The sequence below is a fragment of the Chamaea fasciata genome, unplaced genomic scaffold (genome assembly GCF_029207755.1).
Source record: "Chamaea fasciata isolate MVZ Bird 193981 ecotype frontalis unplaced genomic scaffold, bChaFas1.0.hap1 SCAF_12, whole genome shotgun sequence".
Taxonomy (NCBI): Eukaryota; Metazoa; Chordata; class Aves; order Passeriformes; family Sylviidae; genus Chamaea; species Chamaea fasciata.
This window is the reverse complement of record NW_027094097.1, coordinates 983,496-1,007,569: the sequence shown is the minus strand read 5'-3', so window position 1 is coordinate 1,007,569 and position 24,074 is coordinate 983,496. Positions and strand designations below refer to the sequence as shown.

General features: G+C 41.7%; 1 protein-coding gene across 1 annotated transcript; it reads left to right on the top strand.

Annotated features, from left to right (window-relative positions):
* The first annotated feature begins 120 nt into the window (after positions 1-120).
* TDRD12 (tudor domain containing 12) lies at positions 121-23,348 on the top strand. Its single transcript, XM_066194582.1, has 31 exons — positions 121-193; positions 1,545-1,594; positions 3,094-3,252; positions 3,545-3,681; positions 4,787-4,906; positions 5,523-5,578; positions 6,362-6,447; positions 7,343-7,544; positions 7,728-7,804; positions 8,089-8,147; positions 8,878-8,938; positions 9,593-9,697; positions 10,089-10,274; positions 10,720-10,888; positions 11,801-11,916; positions 12,895-13,083; positions 13,847-13,975; positions 14,798-14,915; positions 15,672-15,805; positions 15,896-16,113; positions 16,349-16,448; positions 17,666-17,853; positions 18,174-18,381; positions 18,909-19,001; positions 19,904-20,073; positions 20,723-20,832; positions 21,856-21,910; positions 22,367-22,480; positions 22,566-22,719; positions 22,812-22,878; positions 23,215-23,348. The coding sequence occupies exons 2-31, from the start codon at positions 1,574-1,576 to the stop codon at positions 23,298-23,300; spliced, it is 3,687 nt and encodes a 1,228-aa protein (XP_066050679.1). The 5' UTR covers positions 121-193; positions 1,545-1,573; the 3' UTR covers positions 23,301-23,348.
* The last annotated feature ends 726 nt before the right edge of the window (positions 23,349-24,074 follow it).

The window sequence follows — 24,074 nt, the reverse complement described above, 5'->3', positions numbered from 1 at the left end:
TGAGATTCCCCGCGGCGCTCGGGCGCCTTTCCGCCCGGGAGCGGCCGGCGGCAGCCGCGCTGAGGGCCGGGCCGGGCCGCGCTGGAGCCCGCCCCGGGGGCGGCCCTGCCGGCGGGAGCGCGGCCCGCACCGCCCGCCGGAGGCGCCTTCTGGAGGGTTCTGCCCTGCGGAGCCTGCGAGGCCGGAGAACGAGGTCAGGGCCTTGTTCCTGCAGGGAGCAGCGTGGAACTGCGGCAGGAAAGAAGTGGGGGTTGCGGAGAGGGAGTGAAGCGAAGAAAGTGGTTCTTGAAGGCGCTGTGGTGTGGCCGCGCCGCTCTTGGCTCGCTCTGCTGGGCGGGCTGCGTTTAGATGGAGCCGAGGGATAACGAGCTGGGTTTTCTGGGAGTGTCTGCACACACCGGCAGGGCTGCTGAGGCTCCTTCTGCCTTCTCTAGGCCCGTGTTAATGCAGCAGGTTGGGGCGAGGGTTTTCGTGGCTTACGGCGTTTTTACAGGTTAAATGCTATCTCGTGGTGGCTGTGGGATTCGAGCGAATGTTTTCCTGCTTGGGGTGGACTGGGAGAGCTGGCCTTTTCTGAGGGTGTGCCTCATCCCTGCCACGTTGATGGGCCATTTAGTGGGTTTGCACTAATTAACCTGAGACTCAGGCTGAAGTTAATTGACGCCCCTAACGCGTTATTACTGAAAGAAAAGCCTGCTTTGCTTCAGTGTCTAAGGCAGCGCTGCGTGTCTCTTGTTGCGGTGTATTGCAGTGCGGGGCTGCAAACGAGAAACTCGGGAGCTTTGCCCGTGTTAAATGATCTTGGGTAAAGCTTCTGCAGTCGTTTCAGCCGTTCCATTGTCATGTTAAACTGGGAATGATCAGTGCTGTCGCTCAGAGCTTGTCGCTCTCTGTCACCGCAGGGTTGCTGTGTTGCTGCTTGATTCTGGCTTGCTCAGCGGTGGCTTTGGAAGTGGAAGGACAACGTCTTGATTTTCCTTTTCTGAAACATTTCCGTAGGCACCTACTGCAAGTGTTAATTCTTTCAAGTTGTAAGGCAGACACTGCGGTGATGATAGCACGATGTGATTTCACTTTGGTTTGTGCCAAAATGAAATGCCAGTTGCTTGTTGGAAGTTTCATTATTGTGTTGTGACTCCTAGATCTGGTGTGTACCATTGCAGACGGAGGTGGTGTGAAATACTAATAAAAATCTCCGACGTGAAACTTGTTTGCTGAGTTTGGGATTCCTCTTTTGTGTTGTAAATGCTCTCCTCTGGTGTTTCCATCCTTTGGTCGCCTAGGTAGGTTGCAGCAGCCTTTGTGATCAGCCTATTTCTGCTGGCCTTTGAATGGAAAAGATGCAGCATGGATGGCAAATTCTAATCAGGCTTTAACACAGTTCCTCGTTAAGAAAGATGGTTTGAACCCTTTGAAACATGTAAATCAGTTGCTTAGACTGGTACTCCGGACATGAGTAGTAAAAATCTATAGGCTTACTTTAGGTGTCTGCTCTTCAAATAGGCTTCGATAAAAATGGCTTACCAAATGTTTTTCTTTTACAGTAGTGTTAAGGGAGACACAGGAGACAAACATGGAAGTTGTGGTATTAAAGGTATGTGGCTTTTTTTTACAATCTGTAGGATTTGGGTTACATATATTTTGTCACTTCTTTTAGGTTTTATTTTCTTGTTTTTGTTGTAAAATAGGTGAGTAGGTGTGTGAATAAATACAGGCAGGCAGCCAGAACCACCACAAAACTACAGCTGAAATACAGGGCGTAAATTTACTCTGTTGCCTGGCTAACTGGAGGATCTGGGGCACACCCCGGTGGACACTGGCAGGCTCAGCCCATCCCAGCAGGATTCATCCAGAGCCCTGTGACCTCCTCTGTGCTTTTTGTGATCCCTGAGCTTTGATCTTCCTCCCAGCACGGGAGCTCAGCATGTCCCTGAGAGTGCCTCCAAACACCAGTATTACCTCTACACAGAAATTCTGCTTCTCAAAACAGGATCAACAGCAGTAGCATAATAGATGTGGTTTCCCATGCTGATATTTTCCAGACCTTGGCATTCCCAGCTGCAAGATCACTTGAGCTATTGAACCACCTTCCTCACTGTTTTTTATACTTGTGAGTCCTTCCTCCCGGCAGGAGGGATGCAGCTAAAATCTAAAATGGAGGATGTGCAACACAGTGTTGTGTATAATAAATACATTATAATAAATTATGTGTAATACAGTGCTAGATTACACTGAATTTCACAGGAGATTGTGGAAAATGTAGCACACTGCCAGGACAGCTGCCTGAGGGGATATTCACTACTATATGATGTCATGCTGAGCAGTAAAAGCTGCAGGTATGTCCGTGGTTGTCAGATTTGGCCGCCCAAGTCAGCAGCATTGTGTGTGATGAACTGTTCTGCAAATGGCCAAGCAATTGCCAGTGGGACACAATGAGTTGCTTTGGTTGCATGTGCAGCTCTTGCTTTGCCTAGTCAGCTGTTTTAATATCAGTCTGTGAGTTCTGTCACTTGTATCCTTCCAGTTGTGTGGTCATCCTGCAGGGCTGTGAGTGAGGGAGCAGCCGTGTGGGCTTTAGATGCCTACTGGGATGAAGGCTCAACAGCTGGGGACCCACATCAGCTGGAACCCTGGAATGTGACCGTTCACAAAGGTTTAGCAGAAAGCTCTCAGCCTGTTCTAAAGAAACTGGCTGTCCTGCAGACACCCTGAGCACAAAGAAAAGCCCTTTGGTAAAGGTTTATCATGTTTTTAGGAGTTTTTAGGTACTTCCTGAGGACTTCATATGGAAGTGAAAAGCTTTGTCTTTGCACTTTGCCCACTGTGTGGTTCAACCCACTTTTTAGATAATGCTGCTCCCTTGTACATCCCCCATGGTGTTTGTTGCAGTGCCAAAGAAACTTGGAGCCTGAGAAGCTATTTCATGAACTAGTGCTGAGAAGATGAAAGATGTTTCACTTGTTAACATTCTGTATGTCAGTATCAGTCACCATAATTTTGAAGGTGCTCCATAAAATTCAAGTTTTATTTTTACATCTGCTGCTCAGGTACTCTTAAAAGTCAGTAGTATTTGTTCTCTACTCCTTGCCCCAGGTTGAAGATCCAAGTTGCTTTTGGATTGCTGTGAAAGAACACGTGCCCGGTGTATTCAATGAAACTGTGTATGAAAACCTGAATGCTGAAATGAAACAGTTTTATAGCAATTATAAAGATGCAGAAAAAATAAAAGGAGAGAAGGTAGAAAAAGGCCAGGTAAGATCATTGCTCTACATAGAAATTATCTGTTATTTCAGTTGGTTTAGGGGTAAAGTATCAAATACATGTCATTTTTAATTATTTTTGCACAGAAAGATAGGTAATAGCATCTCTGTGGGTTGTGTTTTCTCATCTGTAAGCCTCCTAACTGTAAGGTGTCAGGCTTGCATTTTGCAAAGACAGTGGAAGGCTATGTAATAAATACTGCATCCTTGCCTTTGAAAAACCTTTGAGTGCACTTGAGGCCATTTGAAAGAACCTGCTGTCTTGTTCTTTGTCTCTTCCTCAGGTTTATGTGGTTTTCAGTGAGGAGCTCAAGTGCTGGTGTAGGGCAGTGGTGGAGTCAGTCTGGTGTCAGACAGATGGTTACCAGCTCGGATGTTTCCTTGTGGATTATGCCAAGTCCTGCTCTGTTGCATCAGAGAAGTATGTGTTAAGAGTTTCTTGTCACTGGTGAATTTTTTAGCAGATACAGATGCTATTAATATTTGTTTAGTCAGTGCTTTGGTTTAATTGAAGTGTAGGTTGTGTCCGCAAGAAGCTGCTAACCAGATTACACACTCGAAAGAGCCTAAGTGCAAACTAGTCCTTATTTTTTGATGCTTCAAAGATACTTTCCATTTTAGGTTTTGCTTTTTTAAAGATTCAGAATAGAAATAATGTCAGTCTGTTGTGATTGAAATGTGTGACTGCCAGTTAAAACTTACCTTCATATTCATTTCTTCTGTAATAATTCGGTATATACTCAAAAAATTCAAAATGATGGCCAATGAAAGTCAGGCACAAAAACCATCTGTAGAAGCAGGGTTTCACTTGCTGCAGCAGCTTTTGAGGTGTAAACAGAAATATGCAGTGGGGATTTTCCCACTGCAGTTGACCGACTTGTTTACTACAAGCGGACAGTTTGTCTTGTCGTGGTGCCAAAAAAAGGTGAGTTTTCACAGGTTCTGAGTTTTTGATGAAATGAGTGTAAAACCTTGTGTTTCTAAAACCTTGAGAAATACAATCTTATGTTCTGGAACAACCTAGTCCAGCTCTTAAATTTTGTTTCTCTATTAAAATATGCCACTTGGAGAACAAGAAGCTTCACCAAGTGGGTTTTGGTAGTATTCCACAAAATTAGAACTTACTTAGAGTATTTTAAAATAAATAATGTTTTAGAGATGACTGTTGCTTTGTTGGAAAACAACTTGACAATGGGTTGAATACCATGAGGATACTTAGAAGAAGAGCAGCAAGAAGATTCAAAACTGCAGTGGCACAGGATCAGAAAGATTCCAAGTAACTAGGATGTGTATTGATGCTAAATGAATAGAAAAGCAATTCTGTTCACACTTGGTCCTGATGGCACCTCTTAGAGGTGGTTAAGCCTTCTAAACAGAGGTTTCAGGGTGGGAGCCAGTGGGATCCAAACTCCTGGAAGAACTGTGTTGTCAAGTTCAGGATAACAGAATGTGGTCTGTGAGACCAGTGACTTGTGCAGAAGAAATTCTGCCCTGTAAAATGAGGTCATTTCCACTTTGTTTTGCAGCATTCGAGTTTTAGCAGGAGCATTTGCAGAGATCCCACCTAGGGCAAAGAAGTGTCGGCTGCACTGCACAAGGCCACTGACACTGCACATTGACTACTGTGAAAACACTGCCAAAATAGGGTAAGGAGAGTTGAGTAAACCTGTTCTGTTCTATTCATGCCTTTTGAAAGTGAGAGAGTTCAGTGCAGAATTTTGTAGAAGGGATTACAGTTCAAGAAGGACCCTGCAGTGTTCTCACAGTAAACTCAGAACTGTACCAGCTCCTAAGAGGAAAATGAACTCTCTTCCAGCTGGGAGGACAGAGCTCCCCAGGGAAGTGGTGGAGTCACCATCCCTGGAGTGATTTAAAAGATGAGTAGATGTGGCACTAAGGGACATGGCTGAGTGGTGGCCTTGGCACTGCTGGGTTATGGGTTGGACTCAATGATCTCGGGGGGTTTTTCCAACCTAAATAATTCTGTGATTACGTCATAATTTATGTTGGGTGCGATCTGTGATACCTTGACAAAACAGCATCTTTTAATTTTGATCAGTTAGTGATATTGGTGAGCTCAGACAATATTACCAAGATGGAAGTAATGTGCTAAATGATCAGATTCTGCTGATTTCTCTAGTTCTGTGCTTTGTGAGAATTTGCATGATTCAGAGCTTTGTGCCTGTAAAGAAATTACTTTTTTTGAAATGACCTTTTTTGTGTTTCATGATGTGGGATAACTGGTTGTGTTTGTTTTCCTAGACCAGCCAAAAGATGGGATACTGCTGCTATCCAGCATTTTCGAAAACTTCTTGAAGGCAAATAGCTCTTCTATTTTTCCAAAAAACCAATTGTTAGAGAAATCTGGTACTCATGTACAAGTTCATTATACTTTTGTATAGTTGATTAAATTTATGAATGCTGTTTGTTAAAAATAAAGGAGCTGCCTTAGTATGGAGTGACTAAGGCACAAATTTTTGTGGAGCTGCATTTTGAGTACTCTGGACTTCCATGCTGCATAAATGTTGGTAGTTGGGTAGATTGTGTTGAGGCTAGATCAGGCAAACTGAGGGAGCATTCATGTCATGTTTGTTTTGAGCATTGGAACCATTCTGTGTATTCAACATGAGACTGAATCAGTATCACAGCTCTGCTGCATTAGTGTGTGCAGAGGTGCTTCAGGATTTGGGAACACTTACTGGCTGTATGTGCCTGAATAAAAAGTGTCACAAAGCTGTGCAAATGTGCAAACAACTTCAAGAGAAGGAAGTGTCACACTTGGAAAGCACATGCTGGTGCCCCAAACTGTCAGAGTCTAAGAGATAAACCGAGACTTCTAGTGTACAGCTAAAAGTGGTTTGTCTCAAGAGGTCATTAATCTGTTTCAACTCTCAGTCATCCTTCAAAGACTAAAGAGCAGTTCCTTTTTGGTACTTTATGTTTTTATTGTTAACTTCCGTGTTTGACTTAGGTGAAGAAACAAGCATTACACATTTTTAGTTGTGATTTCTGGTTTTGTCTGTCTCAGAAAGTACAAGTGAAGAATGCTGATGGTGTGATAAGGGTTTAATCTTTTTTCTTGTGTTTGTTACTACATTTAGAGGCTACTGAGGTTAAAGCCACAATACAGGCTATAGAAGATAAAGTGCTAGAGGTGTTTCTTTATGTGACAATAAGAGATGAAAAGGTAAGATACTTTTAAATTTCCAACTCTATTGATGTTCTTTGCTATTAGTATAAGATTGGAAAGCATGACTTGTGAGTTTGGTAATTTCAATCAGATACAGTAGAAGCTAAATCATTAACTTATTAGAGGTCTGTTCATTGTAAACCTCTGAGACTTTACAGGTCTCATAGGCAGAACCTGTGTTTTTTTCTCTATGTGAACCATTTTTTTTGGAAATTATTATTCACAAGCAAGTGAAATCCAGCCAGTACTTAAGTGGACAGCTAATATGAATAATTTTGTGTACTTTTTGTGATAAACTTTTGAAGGTGTTTCAGAAAGGCAGCTTCATAATGCTGTAGAAATAACTTTAAAAGTTCACAGTCTTGCATACAGCTGAGTCCTTAAGGAGCTGGAAAAATGATCCAGTCTAGTTCCACTTGCCAGAATGTGTAACTGGTGTTAAATCTCTGCTGTAGCTACTGCCAGACTTAGGCAGCTGTATGGTAGGTACCAGAAGTTTTAGGCCTAATACTACATTTTTTTTTTCCTGCCAGATTTTGATATATGCTGAATCTAAGAGAAATAACCAGGCTTGACTGAATTAGAGGGTTCTTTTAGATGTGTAGGGCTAATAGAAACAGTTAATTCAGTGCAGAAGTTTGGCCAGAAACACAATACTCACTAATTAACACCTGTTGAACATACAGGAAGATAGGACTTTCCATTTTTTTAGAATTAATATTTGACAGAAAGCATTCACTGGTACTTTTATGTCTGGTGTTTTGTTTGGGGTTTTTTATCAGTTATAAAAGCACTGCTTTTGTTTAAGGCTTCACATAAATTCTAAACAAGTGTGTGTTGGTGTAGCTTGTTGACACTGATGAAAAGATGTCTTGTTTGGGGTTTTTTGTAGGTCTGTGTTAATGATGATCTGGTTGCAAAGCACTTTGCTCATTACAAGGAATCTAAAGGGACTGCAGGGAGTTCTTCAGACGATTCAGACCATGAAGTGTCCGTAAATGCTGAGTGTGTTCCGGTGGAGTTTGTTGGTCCTACGTTCCTTGCCAGGCCAAAGCTGCCCTTTGGGGAGGCAGTGTCACCACATCTTGGGCCAGGTGGGACCCACAAGTGTGGGGCAGTCCTGCATGCAGCACTTGGTGTGTTCAGTTGGGTGTGTGGAATGGGAACCTCCTGTCTTGGTTTGGATCCCAGTGACTGCGACACATGGAGTCCACCTCTGGCTTTTTATGTGTTCACATAATCAGAAATGGGAATCTCCGTTTTGTTTACCTTTTTAGGTCTTGATGGTTGTAATTCTGTTCTTGGAAAGACATCCCAAAGGTTATGCGCCATTGTAAATGACAATACTCTGCCTGTAAGTATTACATTTTCTGTTAAATTGTGAAATACAAACTAGAGTAAACATACCTAGGCCAGATTGGGAGTGCTGTAGTCATCCAGCTTGTTGTTCTAAGTTTTCTGAAGTCTGTTTCATCAAAATTTTTGCCTTAGTCAAAGAAACTTTAAATTTGTGAAAGAATGCAGCAGAATATTTGGAAAATCCCAGAGTTGGGTAAGAAAACCACTTTAAACTTTGTGTTTTAAATACTGCTTTTGAACATTATTTTAGAGCTTAAAATGTGGGGTGTTTTTTTCTAGGTGGTCAGCATGGTGCCAGCTTTGCCTTCCAAGGAAGATAAAGCAGTTCAGACAGAGAGGTGCGGTGCAGCATGTTGTATATGCAGAATGAGTCTGTAATCAGACAGCTGGGTGCTGTAGTATGTTTGCAGTTAGTGTTCTTAGGCCTCTAAAGGGCAGAGGGAAAGGGAAGATGCATCATACACATGCTTTTGGAGAAGGAGGGGCTTTGAAGCCTCTCATAGTTACCCAGGCTAGAAAAACAGCAATTCTTTCTAAACAGTAGCTTGACAGTGGGGGTGTGATGGGGAGATATTTTTTCTGCACACTAAATGGGTTAATTTGAGTTACTCTATTTTTAGTGTGATTTATAGTTCTCAGATTTAATGGAATATGACTGGGTCAATTTGTGCAATGCTTTCACTCTGCTGCAGGTCAGTTGATGCATATATAATAAAACTCAGGAGTATTTCTTCTTTCAGTTTCTAACTGATGCATAGATGAGGGTTTTTCTGTTTTGGAACTTTAAGAAACATTTCTTTTTCTACAGTCCAGTCTATTTTTCTTCTAATGTCAGGGAATTTACAAATTAACTTGGAAAAGATTGTGAAGGGTTGTTTTCACTGAATTTTGCTTTCCAGGTGGTGGGTTTTGATTTCTTCTTTTGTATTGAGGGTTTTTCTCATTGGCATAGATGTGTCAGAAATACTTTGAGTGAATTACTTTGTGACACCTGGGAAATACTCGTGGTATCTATAAATGACATTTTTCTTTTGCATTTATGTTGGATTTAATATCTCTCTTTCTCAGGCTTCCACAGTTCTTAAATTCCAGTTCCTTCCAGACATACACGGTTGAAGATGAGCAACAGGTATTTCAAGCATTAACTTTGATTTAACTTCTCTTGTGCAAAGGTTTTGGTAGCATTGGCTCTTTGTGGAAAGAGATCAGGAGCTGACTGCACCTGCATTGGCCTCTGCAGGCTAATGCTCAGCCAGCCAGCCAAGTTCGGGATGCCTCTAAGTCTAAGAAAGGGCAAAAAACACAGGGAAGGGAACAAAAAGAAGCGAGAAACAGGCAATGCCAGGATCAGACAGCAGAAGGAGCTCCATGCAGATGTTTCTGAAGGGTCTGTAGAGGACCTGCACTGGAGCAGAAAAGAGAGAAGGAGCAATGGAGAGAAATTGCCATCTGCATTGTGGCTGCAGTCCCTGCCTCGTGCTGCTCATTGTGGGGCTGAGTGCCAGCTGTACACGGAGCATCCACTGCATCTCTTGGGGGGTTTAAGACAGTTAAGACCATCTTTGAAAATCTTTCTTCAGGAATAGCAGTAATGAGTTTTTATCTCGCCTTCGCTCTGTAACCTGTCAGTAGGTATGAATCCTTTTTAAAGTGAATGAAGAATTTAATAAATTTCCGTCAAAATGCCGTTCTTTTTAATGCAGTGAGTGCTTCTGAGTTTTGTGTAAGCTAAACCCCTTTTGTTAAGTATTGCCGTTGTCATTTATTTATCTCATGATTTCAGAGTTTTCAAAATGTTGGAAAAGAAAAAAACTTTGTGTTCCTGAGCAAGAAAATTGAACCATCGTCAGTTTTGGAAACAGCACCACTTTTTGATGGTCTGAAAAAGGTAGAGGTGATGATACTACATTGATTATCTTTTAAAGACCAGTTTAATATCTCAAATCACCATTGGAAATACTACAGTAGTACCTCAGTTTGGTTGAGGAATGTGTACAAGATTGTTCATGTGGTGGAATAAATGAAGCTTTGGTGAAATGCTGTAAGAATTTTACACATAATTTTTCTGGTATATTAGCCACTGCTACAAGTGGATTTGAATTTTAATACAGTAATTGAACAACTCAGCCCAGAAGATGGGTTTTCATATTACCTATTAAGGATATTTGTTACCTAGTGGGTCAAAAGCTTTTAAATCACTCATGTTGTGCTCTGGCTTGTTTTGTTGGTGTTTAAGTACACGGATTTAATGGGAAACTCTTTAATTTCTTTTTCTGTAGGAACTTGCTTGGAACAAATTTTCAGGCCCCACCTTCACTGAGTCGTACTGTTGGCCAGCAGTAGCTTTGGGATGTGATGTCGTTGCCGTCTCCCATCAGGGAAAGGATCCCTTATTATATATTCCACCAGTTCTTACACTTTTGCAGTTGAAAAGTGACTCCCAAGCCTTGCCAAACAGGAGTGGAGTATGTATATATTAGACCAGAGAACCTGTTACTACTGTGAATGTTTGGAATGTGCACATTAATGTCGTCTCAGTGTATCTTCATGATGCCTGCCAGTTTCTGTAAGGCCTCTGCTTGGAGGACTTGGATGGACTGTGTGAATGGGGGGAGTCCTAAACTCATTTTTAAAGCAATCCCTAACAAGTGGTTCGTGCCCTGGCAGTTAGATACACGGTGGAGCTTTGTTTCTGCATGAGTAGTATGTACTCAGTAAACTCAAATGGGTATTAGCTGTTTTAAATACTATATTGCATTTTCTAGCTTGTGTTAGATCACAGAAACAGAATTACTGAGATTGTAAGGGACCTCTGAAAATGGTCCAGTACAACCCAAGTAAGACAGGATTCTTTAGGTTCTGTACTTCTGACCAATGCTGTGTTCTCAATTTTTGTACCTGTGTATGTAGCCACAAGCACTGATTTTATGTCCTGGATGGAAGAAGGTACAGCTTGTTTTTGACCTGCTGAAAACATACCGGAAAGGCTGCAGACAGCTTCATCCAGTGCTGATAATCCTTGGGCAGAACAAGGAAGCGGCCAGCCAGGTGGAAATCCGAGGCTGTAAGAATACCTTCTGTCACCTTACTTACGCTTGAAGGCACTGTGGGCTGCCTTAATTGCAGGAGCATGTGAAAAAACAATTTCTGCTTCTCAAGTTCTTGGTTTATGAAGTGAAGTTGGGGTTATTTTTTTGTTTAAATGGTGGTTTACGACTTGCTGTTGCAAAAAAATGCTCAGTGCTTTGTGCATCTAACTCAATAGCAGGCCGAGGGTGCTCCACAGAGAAGCAGCACAGAAGTAGTCAAAAAGCTGTTGTGGGGCTTGCCCTGATTATATGAACGTACTTAAAACATTTGGGTGTGTAGTGGCTTGATACCTTTGTTAAGCTTTGGTTGATAACCTGCATTTTCAGAAGTGGCTTTTGTTGTGCCAAGGGAATAAGAGCTATGGATAAAACTGAAAAACCATGGAAAACTCCATTTCAGCATCGTTCATCCATCATTCGCGTTTGAGCCTGGTGGATGAATTCAGACCTTTTAGCAGCAGAGCTGTTGGTGTATTTGCATCGGTGAAGATGGGTGTGGTTTTATTTCTGTGTATAGATACACATGCACACAAGTGTATGTAAATTCCCAAGTTACCGTGTGTGCTTTATTCCACTGTTGAAACTGAACTTCCCTGAAATTGCCCTTGCATATATTTGTAAATATTTCCCTTCTGGCTATTTGCTTCTGGAGTTCTTGCCTCTGCTTCCACTACCTTATGGCAAACGAGATGACATCCTGCTTTGTAAACTTGTTAACCTTCAGACATTTCACTGGATTTCAAAATACCAGAGCCTCACCCGTTCACTTCTTGGAAAACTTACAGGAGTAGAAAAACACAAACTCCTGAGCCTCGAGATGATGAATCTGAAATACAAATGTGACCCTTTCTAATAAAATTAATGCTAGCAATCTTTCCTTCCAACTTAGGCGAAGTAGTAAGTGACTACACCACACAACCTCCTGAGACTGCTGGAATATAACACTGGCTTATTGTGCAAGCTTTGCCATCTTGTTCTTGATGAGGTTGAGGTGCTGTTCTCTGACGCTGCTGAGCAGGTAAATGGCTTACACAGTCACTTGGCAAAATGCTGTTCCAGTTGTGCATGTGTCTGAAACAGTGGCACACGCTGAGGAAAGCAACACTGGAAGTGGGTTTATGGTGAACCTCCCTCTTCTTTTCTTTCTTTTCTTTCTTTTCTTTCTTTTCTTTCTTTTCTTTCTTTTCTTTCTTTTCTTTCTTTTCTTTCTTTTCTTTCTTTTCTTTCTTTTCTTTCTTTTCTTTCTTTTCTTTCTTTTCTTTCTTTTCTTTCTTTTCTTTCTTTTCTTTCTTTTCTTTCTTTTCTTTCTTTTCTTTCTTTCCTTTCTTTCCTTTCTTTTCTTTCTTTCCTTTCTTTCCTTTCTTTTCTTTCTTTCCTTTCTTTCCTTTCTTTCCTTTCTTTCCTTTCTTTCCTTTCTTTCCTTTCTTTCCTTTCTTTCCTTTCTTTCCTTTCTTTCCTTTCTTTCCTTTCTTTCCTTTCTTTCCTTTCTTTCCTTTCTTTCCTTTCTTTCCTTTCTTTCCTTTCTTTCCTTTCTTTCCTTTCTTTCTTTTCTTTCTTTTCTTTCTTGCTTTCTTCGTATTTGCAAATTACTGTGTTGGAAGGTTGGGCTTGTCTTCTAGTTACCACCTAATTTTTGCTGAGCTCTGCCATCTCAGATCTGCTTTGTCTAGGCTTTTTATAGTGCAGATCTGGACAGATCCTTTTCCTGAGATTTCCGTTTTCTCTGGACAGAATCCTGCATTACAGTTCCTTGCAGAGGCATATGCTGTGGCTACATGCTGTCCTGTGGCTTTCTCTTGCTTCCAAAGTCATTCAAAGAATAGGATAAAAGTGTGCATACCAAACTCTTCTTTTGAGGCGTGAAACTTGTAGTTTGCTGTGGTAGTGGCTTTGTGACTGGAAAAAAACAGTGTTCACAAACAATGTGTTTTTCTGGGCCGGCATGTGCTTGCTGGAATATGATGAGATAAGAGAAAAAAACCTCTTCTCTTCCTAGGTGTTCACTATACTGGGTTGTTACAAGGAAGCCACTGCTCAGGCACAGGGGAATCTACCACATCAGATCATTGCTGTGGGAACTCAGTGGAACAAACACATCACACCCCTGATAAACGAGTTCATGAATGATCCTCACATCGTGATAACAGCTGTTGAAGAAGCTGCCATCTTTGGAAATGTGCAACAGGTAAAACTTTGGAAACAGTGTCCCTGCTTGCATATGTGGCTGCTGCGGGTTTATTGGAAGCAGGTGGTGCTGCAGTGCTGCCTCCCAGTGTGAGCTGAAGTGGCTGTTAGAAATCATGTGCAAGTGGGTCACTGAACCAGATGGAAGTCTCTTGCTTTCTTTATAGGAGTGAGATGAAGACAGTCCCTTGAATATTTCATGGTTAGTGCAAGTGAGTTTTAAATTTGATGGGATGTATTTGCAAACAGTATAGTTTGGTTTTTTTTTACCAGAATGGTACCAGAATGTTTTTGCAGTTTTTAGCTGTGACTATCAGAACTACAAGGTAAGCAGTGCCAAGGCAAATCTAGTAAAGCGCTGGGTTTGCTGCTTTCACACAATACCAAACTTGTGACCTCAAATTTCTAGAAGGCCTGTTACATATCCTTAGGTATTTTTTTTTACTTAGTTTCCAGTCAGTGTGGTACATAGCCCTTCAGAATAACACAAATGGTTTAAGTTTGATTGAATTACTCTGTGGAGTAATTCGGAGTAGAATGGAGTAGTTTGTGGATTTTAAATGCTGGGAAATCTCCAAAGGTAGACACTCTGAGCATGTCAGGAAACTGGAAACCCAGGAGTTTTTGTGAGAAGCCTTAGTGATTGAGCAGAACTGAAAGTGTCAATGTGTGGCTGCGTTAGGACTAGGATTAGGAAGAATGACATGGTAAAATACGAATGGGTTGTGTGAAGCACCAGCCCTCTGTTTTGTATTTGCTGTCAGGTGGTGCAACCCTGCATGAGCAGCAGCAGAACTGCTGAGTTACTCAAAATCCTGGATTTTACCCAGAGGAATCTTCAGAAAGTGCTGGTAATCGCTGACTCAGTAACTGATGTAGAGATGATTCATAAGGTAAGAAAGTATTTAAACGTAGATAGATAAGCAGGGTTTTTTAAAATTTTAGTCACAACAAGCTAAAGTATCTTGGCTACTGAGAATAAAGGTGGAATGTGAATTTGCAAGTTAATCATTCCTGCTAAAAGTAACCCCAGACTGACTGCCAGCAGATAGCTGGCATTAGATCACGCGATACTTAAAGGTTTCTTTTCTGATGTAAATATTAGCGTATCTGGAACGTTTATGCTTTAATGATTGTTAACAGAAGCAAAATTGATTTGGGACTGTGACTTTCTAACACATTTCCCTTGAATATTTGAGGTTTCAAGCGAATCAAACCCAACCCTGCCACCACTTTAAAAAGTGCTTGTTGATACTAAAGAAGGATTGAATCTGTTCATAGTAAATCTTGTGTACACCAGCTTCAAATATTTTACCTGGCCTGTGAAAATGTTTCAGGTGTTCATGTTATGAAGAGTGCTTGTTCTGAGAGACTGAAACGTGAATCTGCTCTTTGTTAGATCATAAGTCAGATTAGAGATGACACATTAATGAGGGGAAGAGCTTGACAGTTTTACTTTCTGAAATGTCTGTCTAATGTATTAATACATGGGAACATGAGCTTGTAGTTTTCTTCTTATACAGGAAATTAATGAACCTTATCTCCATTAATCCAGGGGGTTTTTTCATACAAACGACCTAAATTTCATTAGCTTTTCCCTTGTATCTCTACAGTAAGATGGGCTAAATTCTGTTAAGAGTTGCTGCTTGTTAGAGTTGATTGGGGCAAGTACTGCAGCATTGCAGGAGTGTGTAACTTTCCATTTTGCCGTGCAGGCACTGAAGAGCAACTCAGTAGTTTCCTTGAAAAAGCATAAGGAGAGCAAGTGTAATGCTCAGTGTGTCTTGGAGAGGTGGAGAAAAATGCACAGTCGTGGCACTCCTGCTGTGTTAGGTGAGGATTCTCGGTCTGGTTGGGATTGTATCTTAATGCAGAGCTAAGATCTGCACCAAGCACTTACACTGGGTTATCTCACCACTTCCACAGGGGCATCCACATGAACTCTTTCCAGTTCTCTGTTTACATCTTCATGCTACAGCTCTTGGGTTTTTTTTTCCTTTTCTCCTGTTATTTTCCATGCTTAGTTAAAAGAACTGCCAATATTTTCAAAGATTTTCTATCATTTCACAATTATCTCTGCTACAGAGGAGATACTAAGTCTGAAGTAATTTCAAAACTCCAAAGATTTATTGTAAAGATTTTTTTGTAAGTTCCGCTGGGGTTTTTTCATTTTTTTGCAGTAGCAAAGGCCTTTATCTGTTTTCAAACTCCAGTTGTTTTTCATGTTACACAAAAACAAGAAGGTGGACTTCCTCTGCTTTGTAGGTTCATACGGGGCTGTGAGAACTCCTGCGCTATTTCATCTGGCTTCCTGTTTTACTCCTGTGAATACTGCTCAAATCTCTGTGTTCTGTGGTGCTGACAGGAAATAGAGAATTTTGTGAGATTGGCATGGAGTGCAGTCTCTGCCATATGCTGATGAGGTTTATTGCCTGGAGAAATAAAAAGCCTTATAGGAATGTATTGGGGAAAAAAAATCATCTTCCAGTGAGCGGGTGGGGAGAGGGAAATCAGCCATGGTGCATGTGATGTGGTACTTCCCATGTTTGAGCTATTACAGTTACACATCTGCGTGAAACATGCGCTTAGTTTTGACAGATGACTGCCTGCAGTCCTTGGGAATCACAGATGCCACTTGTGTGATCCACTTCAGTTTCCCGTCTCCAGGAGTCTTTGGGCAGCGCCTGCAGAGCCTGAGTGACAACTTCTGCGCTGGGATAAAGGTTTGGGGGAACCTTGACTGGGCAGTGCTACGCTGGATTATTGCTGGTGGATGCATAAACATTTTCCAAAATATTTCTTATTACTTCTAGGATTCTGCTGGAGATCAGGAACATACCAAGGCCAAGTCAGTCATTCTGTTGACAGAGAGCAGTTCCTGTCATGCACCTGGGATTCTCTGCTATTTAAAGCGTGCAGAAGCTGAAATTCCAGAGGAACTCTATGATTTGACTCCCAGGGTGCTAGAATCTGAGGAAGATAAGTTTTCAAGGCCCCTCTGTACTTCTCTTAAGACATTTGGGATTTGCAGGTGAGGAAATGTCAGGTTTTTGTGCCCTCAGTGATGATTGCTACTGATTCCTTGCCGAATTTTCCTGTTGGATGCTTTTATCTAAAACGGGTTTTGCTCATGACTTTTTTTCTGTTGCCTGTTGCAAGTCGCTTAACAGTAGTTCACAACTGAAAGCAAAGAGCTTTTTTCTAAATCTGATTTGTTTTTTGGTGTTTGTTTGTTTGATTGGTTTTTTTTTTTTTTTTTAATGCAGGAACAGAACAGAGTGTCCAGATCGTCATCAAGTTAATTCATCAATAGACATGGCCCAGAATGTTGCAGATGAAATGATAGAAACACCTGAAAGTGTGACAGTAAGTTACAGTTTTCCTTGGGCTTGGGTACCGAGAGGACACATCTTAAAACAGCTACTAAGCATGTTACTTCATTTTTTTGTATTCCATTAATCCTGCTGTGATACGGGTATCATTTGATAAGGCTGTTACTCTCCAGCTTTTTGTCCCTCTCCCTTGCATAAATCAGTGTGCCAGATGTTCCTTGTGTCCCTAGCTTGAACTGCAACTGTTTTGCAGGTACTTCTGAGTTTACCTCAAGCTTTTTTCCTGCTTTTCAAGGCTCACATTTTATGGCAAGAGGACTTGTGCCCTGTGTATTCATTCACTTTATATTTTGAGAACTTATATCGAAATTAACAAAGATGGAGGTTTATAGAAACTTAAATTTCGTGTAGGGGAAACACAGAGTAATCTGTGGGAGTGAAGAGAAGTTGGAAGTGGAAGGATTTTGTCTTAGCTGACATGTTTGTGAAAACCTGCTGAAAACTGAGTGTTTTCTGGCCTTGGGATTCGAGAAGGTTTTTTCATTTATAAGATGCCCAAGAAATGGGCAGCTCCTCTCTTGCAGGTAGAACTTTTGAGCTACTTCCTTCAAAAATGTTAGTGCTTTGGAAGACTTTTGCTACAGAGTGCTGTTTTAGTTAGACTTATTTTTTAGTAGTTCCACATTTGTGAACCCTTCATGGCTATAAGGTTGACTTTGCTGTGGTGATTCTTCACATCCCAGTAAGAGTTTGTGTCTCCAGCTCCCTTTGAGACTTCGGCTTTATTTGAGTTGCACTCACAGCAGCATTTTACACATTGGTGTGCACAGCTGTGTGTTTGTAGTCTTTTATTTAAGTCGTTTCGGTGCAAAAAAGCCATTCAGTTCTTGTAAAACTCCCTGTAAGGCTGGAGAGTGTTCAGAGTAGGGCTGGAGCGGTGCAGAAGGTGTGAGTGGTGAGCAGATAATTGCTGATAATTGGCAGAACTTGCTGGTGTTCACTGAGGCGGAATATCGCCCCACACCCAAATAGTTCTTGCTCCATACCTTGCTGTCCGCTGCTGACTGAACTATGAGCAGTTAGGATTGGGACTATTAACAACTCGCTGTTTCCTGACATGGGTGTGTACAGCAACATCTGTCACCTTTTGGGGTTGGAAAGAGGTATGTGATCTGTATATAAGGACTTGCATTTCACTGGGTTGAGAAACCATCCACCCCTCCCTTCTGCTGATGTATTTGATCCTTTCAGATCCTGCCTCTCCTCATTGTACATGCAACAAACTACTTTGGTCGAATAGTCAAGAAACAAAAGGACCAATACACAGCTCTTGCTAAAGAAATGAATGATTATTTCAAGGTACCAGAACATAGGATTTCTGTTGACGGCGTGGAGAAATCAGTGTTTTACGGGTTTTGTGAGGGAGCCATTTGCCACAGGTAAAACTCTGTTGGCTTTTTACTTTGTTCATGTGCATGTGTTTATACAAAGCTTTTTAAAAACTTGACTGTTGGGTAAAGAAAAAAATCGGCCCATCCTCAAAAGCAGCAAAAAAATCACTGCTATGCCAGTAATGCTTTTCAAAAGCTCTTGCCTGCTCTGAGTTCCTAAAGAGCAAACAAGGTGATTCCCCACACGTGTACTCAGTTACAGAATGGGCTGTGAAAATAGCAGTTTTATAGTGAGAGTAGGTTTAAAAAATACTCTGCACAACTGCTTACATGAATAATAATTCTGTTTCTTCTCCTACTGTACGAAGGGTTCAGGTGGTTGAGACTCCAGCAAAAGATGAAGAAAATGTCTGTAAGGTCACAGTTAAATATATAGATGAAGGCAGGACCAGTCAAGTGAATAGTGATCAGCTGCTTCACTTACCTGCAAAGTTTCAGAATCTGCCACCTCAGGCTGTGGAAATTGTGGTTTGTAGAGTAAAACCCATAGATAATGAAGTTGAGTGGAATCCAAAGGTAATAAACAGGTTTTGAACGGTATTTCCTTTACACTCTTTACCTTCTCTCTCTGTTTTCTACAAGAAAACACTTACAAACTGTAAACTTGGGTACCAAATTACATTGCTTATTAGTATTGACACTAAATACCTGCTATTGGGGCAGATTTTAAGGAGGTCCATTTTCTTTTTTGGTTTTTCTGTGAATACAGTGAAGTTCATGGGATTCTTTTTTCTGGTTTAAATGTCTTTCAGAACAGGTTCTCACTGCTTTGGATTCTGGGGGAGGAACAGGGGAAGTGTAGCCTCTCTAAATTGACCTGTTTGAGTGATTTTTCATTAAGGAAACTCCTTCCTTGAAGGCTGACACTGGTCTAACTTAGAGTTAAGTTAAAGTGTTCCACTGGTTTACTCAAAACTGTATTTAATTTGTTGAATATCCTTTTTGTTGTTAAGCTTAGAAGGTGTTTCATTGTAGTTAAAGTGACTGTAAAGCTGTGTTGGTATCCATACATCTCAAGTGCATTGACCACTTGTTCTTCCTAGGTGACTGATCACATTAATCACAAAATTAAAGGAAAACTTCATCATGCTAAAGTGGTCCATACCTTGGGAAACACAGTTTGGGTGGACCCAATGGTAGGTATGGAATGGCAGCACTGGGAAATCTTAGTGTGTCTGCACATGGCCCAAGGCTATTCCACAAAGTCAGCAATAAAAGAGTATTTGGGAGGTACAGGTGTTCAGTAGTTTACCTTGTGAAATCAGTTCTGCAGTTTGTCATATTCCTCTGGAAGAATGAAGCTTGGATCCTCCAAAGACGGTTTGCTGATACCCAGCAGCTCTTGAAGTAGATTTAATTCACTCTGTTCATAATTCTAAGTCTGCTCTTACACTAGTTTGTAGTCAGTTTTAGTCTAATTTTTTCTGCAAATTAAAAAACATTGAAGCTTTTCTCCTTTATTTTCTTCATCAGAACAGGAAAAATGGGTGCTCTTGTTCTTGGATTTTTCTTCTTCTACAGTTTCACATCCATTAGGATCCAGCAGACTTCTTGTGGAGCGAGTCAAGTGAAAAATGGATTGGAAAGATAAAATAATCTGGCAGTCATTCTTTTCTATAGCTTCTGTTCCTATATGGTGTAGCTCAACCTTTCACCAATTCCTAGCCTTCGGGGTTTTTATTGTGTCCCCCACTCCCTCAGCTGTTCTCGGGCTGTTCAGGACTCACAGCGCTTCACTGCCTGAGGTATTTCATGGCTGTCATTTCCGTGGTCAGGGTTGGCACTGTTGACTTAATTGCCATCCTGGATGTGTTCGGGCAAACAGCCAGTTGCTTGAGCCACTATCCCAATGCAAATGATGGTGATCCTTGGAAACCAATTAAACATGGGCAGGTTCCTGTCTGAAAATCGGGACAACCAAACTGCCTGCAGGCATAAGTCGGTAGGGCTGTGTTTGAGGTTTGACTAAAAGAGCAGCTTTGAGTTGGAGAGAGACCATTGAAGTCCTGTGCCTTCCCTTTATGATGTGTGATTCCAGGTTGGGATTACCCGTCTTCCCGTGATGAAGATGTGGATCAATGAGTACAACATTCGATCGGAGATTTTGTCGACGGGTTTGGGAACCGACAATCCTGAGCACATAGGAGAAATTCAGAAGCTGTGCAGACAGGTTCCAGTTTTGCATCATGCAGAGAGGTTGGAGCATTTGTAAGTGTTCGCAAGTTATTTTTCAGCATGTACTTTATTAAGAGAAAAATTCGATTTAACTGAATATGATTAATATTACTGGCAGTGATGTTCCTTTAAATGCAGAAACAGTTGCGTTTGTCATGTGTCTACTTCCCATTACCTGTTCTTTAGCCCTATAACCACAAGAAGAAGAAAATTGTAATTCTAGAAAACATTAACCCAGAGTTTGATGCGGACAGGCAAGTTAGTAATAAAAGTATGGAGTCTGAATTCAGATTCTTTTACAGTTTAGGACGCTCAGTTGCTGGTCTGGATGTTTGCTAGTCAGTAAGCATCTGGTATTTCAGGCACAGCCTGTTTGCGTTTATTTCTTTCTCCTGGGAAAGGGAGGTTGGGAACCTCCGTGCCATCACCAAAGCATGTAATGCTAGGGACCAGGCAACTTCATTGTGAAATGCTGTGTGCTGAAATGTGTGTAATGCAATTGCTTGGATCTTTTTTTTCTTTTTTTTTTCACAGACCTGCTAAGCCTAAGACTACTGTTGAAAAATTCAGAACTTCAGTATAGGATTTGTTAGTAGGGTACAGGTTAAAGTGGGGGGAGGCAAAGTAAGGTGAAGCTGTCATTTGTGGGTTTTCTTTTAAAACTGCTTTGTCCTGTGTTTAGAAGCACAAAAGAGGACACAGCTGGTCTAGAGGAGGTGTCAAGTCCACAGGATACATCGATACAGGCGAATTCTGCTGAAAGCTGTAACAGTTCTGGGACTTCTCCAAGCAGTAAGCCTTCCATCGTTTCCAGAAGTTCTCAAACTTGAAGTTGGGTGCTTGAAATCAACCTAGCAGTCACCCTGGCAGCTGCAGACTGCTCTGGGTGTACAGAGCAGCGCCACGTGGCTGATGTTTGCAGTCAGCCAGAGCTGCCTTGCAGTGAGCAGTCAGGAGATGCTGTGAGCCTGACTTCTGTGCTGGAACTGTGTGGCTGTTTGGGGAATGCTCTGTCCTTCAGACACTTGGAATTCTTCAGCTCTGAGTGGAACACGTGAGCAGGAAGTCTCTGATGCAGAGGACAAGAGCTCTGCTGTCTGAGGCCACAGGGTTTAAGGGAGTTGAAATCCGTTGAAACATGAGTGTGAATAATAATGCTGTTCTCTAGAGAGGTTAATTTTTTTCTCAAGATTCAGGATGGCAGAAGATGCTGCTTCCCCTCCACCATTTCTTTTTAATCTAAAAAATGTGCTTACTTTGGTCAGTAGAGGCTTAGAAGTGCTTAGGCATAGCAGGGGGACAGGATTACCTGCTGGCAGCTGACATGTGAGTTTGGAGGAGTGGAAGGTGAAGAAGTTGCAGCAGATAAAAAGGCTGGAGTGCTTATTGTAGAAGGCTTTTTTTCCCTGGTAATAGTCACGCTAATGCCGTGTTTCAAACTGTGATGTTGACACCAGTATTAGACATTTCATCCCTGAAACTCCCCACTAATTGCTCAAATGGTATGTTTCAGGTGTCAAATAAATAATGTTTTGAAACTGGAGAAAATCTTTATCTGACCTGGAAAACAGCGTGTTTGGTGAAGTTTTTTTTAATCTTCTTACACCAATTACAGAAATGTTGATAATTGAAATTTTCAGTTGAATTATTAACTCTATGAAGTCTTTCAGGATAGGAAGTACACAATATAAAGGACAAAGATAGTAATTGGATTGCTAGCAAGTTATTTTTTGATTTTATAGGAGAATTCTGGAAATACCTGGTTTCTTTAGTATAGGGAAGTATAAAAGATGTTTCTGGACGTCTCATTTTTAGATGATGCAGTTCAAACAAAAGAAGCAGAAGACTCTACTGTGCATCAGCAGAAAGGGTAAGGAAATAGTGATTTCTTCCCATCTCTTATGTGAACTGCCAAACAGGGTTGTTCTGTCTGTGTCTGTGGTCAGCTGCAAAGTTCCTTTTGTCTGTTGGAGGTTGGTTTTGCTGTTAGCTTTTCCTTTGGCACTTCAAGGGCAGACTGTGGTGGCATCCTGAAATGAGGCAGTAAGTGTGATTGCTGTGATCCCAAAGTCAGCGGAGCTTGTCTCCCCATGGAACTTGCAGACATGCTCCTCCAAAGACTTGGAATGTGCTTTTGTAGGAAGCTGGACTGGTGTCCCATCACCGGCTTCCCTGGCGCTGCTGCTGCTGTCAGGTCTGCATGGCCCAGGCTCCTGGGCTGAGGTGTGACTTCATGGGCAAATTCTGGCTCTGTGTGACACAACTTGGCTAAACCCTCAGTGGTTTTCTGCTTTGGAAAGTACTTACTAAGTTAACTTTCTTTCAGCTGTCACCCACAAATCAAGTGGTTTCAAGATAATGTGACTGTGACACTGAAGGTACAAATACTGAGGGCAGCTGATAGTAAATGTGAGTTCTCTAGAGAGAAGGTGGCTTTCAGGTAAGTTTGAGAAACTTCAGTATAATCAGCATAATCAAGTGTCTTTGTTTGGATTTAATTTTTTTAAACTTCTTGTATATTGCAGGGCTTATTCAGAGGGTAAGCTTTATGTGGCTGACCTGGAGCTGTATCAGTCAGTAATTGCAGAGAAGTCCACATGTGTGATTAAGGACACAGAGGCTGTGATTTTACTGGTAAAAGAGAAAAAAGGAGCCTGGTGCAAATTACTGAAGAACAAGGTGAGGTGAAAATTATTTTGAGTGTTACTGAATGTTCTGAACACATTTGCCGTGCATCAGAGCAGGTATTTCAAACAATGTTTTGTCAACAGAACGTTCACGTGTCCTTGGATTTTGAACACTGGGAAGAGTCTGAAGATGAAAGGCCTTTTACAGTTGGTAAGGATTGAATGAGTCTGTGTTTATAATACATAAAATGATCAGTGTTCCTCTTTTTGCATTGGCTTTATCTGAAGTACTCATTTATTCCAGGAGATAGCTCAAATTCTCTGAAAAGAGCTGAGGACTTCTAGAATGAATTAGAGGCAGCAGGGCGCTTTCCTGTCATCTTAGCACAACTACGGGCAGATAAAAGTGGTTCTGAGTGTTTTGGTCTAGTTTGTAGTCAAAAGCATTGGGGCTTGTTGGGTTGGGTCATTTAACAGTACCATGTATTTGTTCTGGGCTTCTTTTTTTCCTGGTTTATAAATGTTACACTTTGTTAATCACTTCCAGGTTCTGGAAAACTGAGCTACCCTCCTGCAGGATCTGAGGACTGGTTTGAGTCCTCAGAAGACAGTGACACAGAAAGTGATGAATAACTGGGAGGAGAAATTCCTCTCCCCTCTGATAAGAATTGTATTATTAATAATAAAACAGTTGATGTAATTGGCTGCTGTCTTGGTTTGGGAAGACAGGTATCTGCCAGGTAAAAGCTGGAGTTGCCTTTGGAATGAAGAGTGTAAACCCCCCCCCCCTCCTTTTTTTTCCCAGTTATAAATTTACAATCAGAGGCTCTTAGGCAAAGATTTGGGAAATAGGAATAGCAGTTCTTTACTAGTCTGTGTTACGAAGCAAAAAAAAAACAAAACAAAACCCACAAACCAAAAACACCAAAAAAACAAACCCAAACAACTACAGCATTAATAACAAAAGAAAACAGTACCAAGAACCTTGAGGGCTTTGTTTCACAAAACCCAGGGCAGTTTGGTTTCGGTGTCCCTGCAGGATCCTCGGAGCACTAAGCTGAAACGGTGGAAAGTCCTGGGATGGGATGGCAGGATGTCCCGGCAGCGCAGGGGGTGCAGGGTCACGCTGTAGCAAGAGGAGCAGTGCCAAGGAAGCCGAAGGCGAGGCAGGGCCTGGACCAGCTCCCGCGGGTGGCAGGGAAAACTCCGGATTCAGGCTGGAGCGGTGATAGTAGATTTCCCAGGACAGAATCCCTTTGGCCACAGTGAAACTCTTCCAGCCAACAACAGCCGTTCTTTCTCTCCCCAACAACAGCCCTTCTTTCTCTCCCCGAACGCTGGAAAAAGAAAAGCACGCAGCTGCCTCAAGCTTTGTCTTTTACCTGCGTTATCTCCCCCTTCCAACTT

Excerpts from the sequence above, each read along its gene's own strand:
- TDRD12 (XM_066194582.1), top strand. The coding sequence starts at position 1,574 with ATGGAAGTTGTGGTATTAAAG. Across the intron at positions 8,939-9,592 it reads CGGTTGAAGATGAGCAACAG|AGTTTTCAAAATGTTGGAAA; the intron begins GTATTTCAAGCA and ends TCATGATTTCAG. Across the intron at positions 16,114-16,348 it reads AAGACATTTGGGATTTGCAG|GAACAGAACAGAGTGTCCAG; the intron begins GTGAGGAAATGT and ends TTTTTAATGCAG.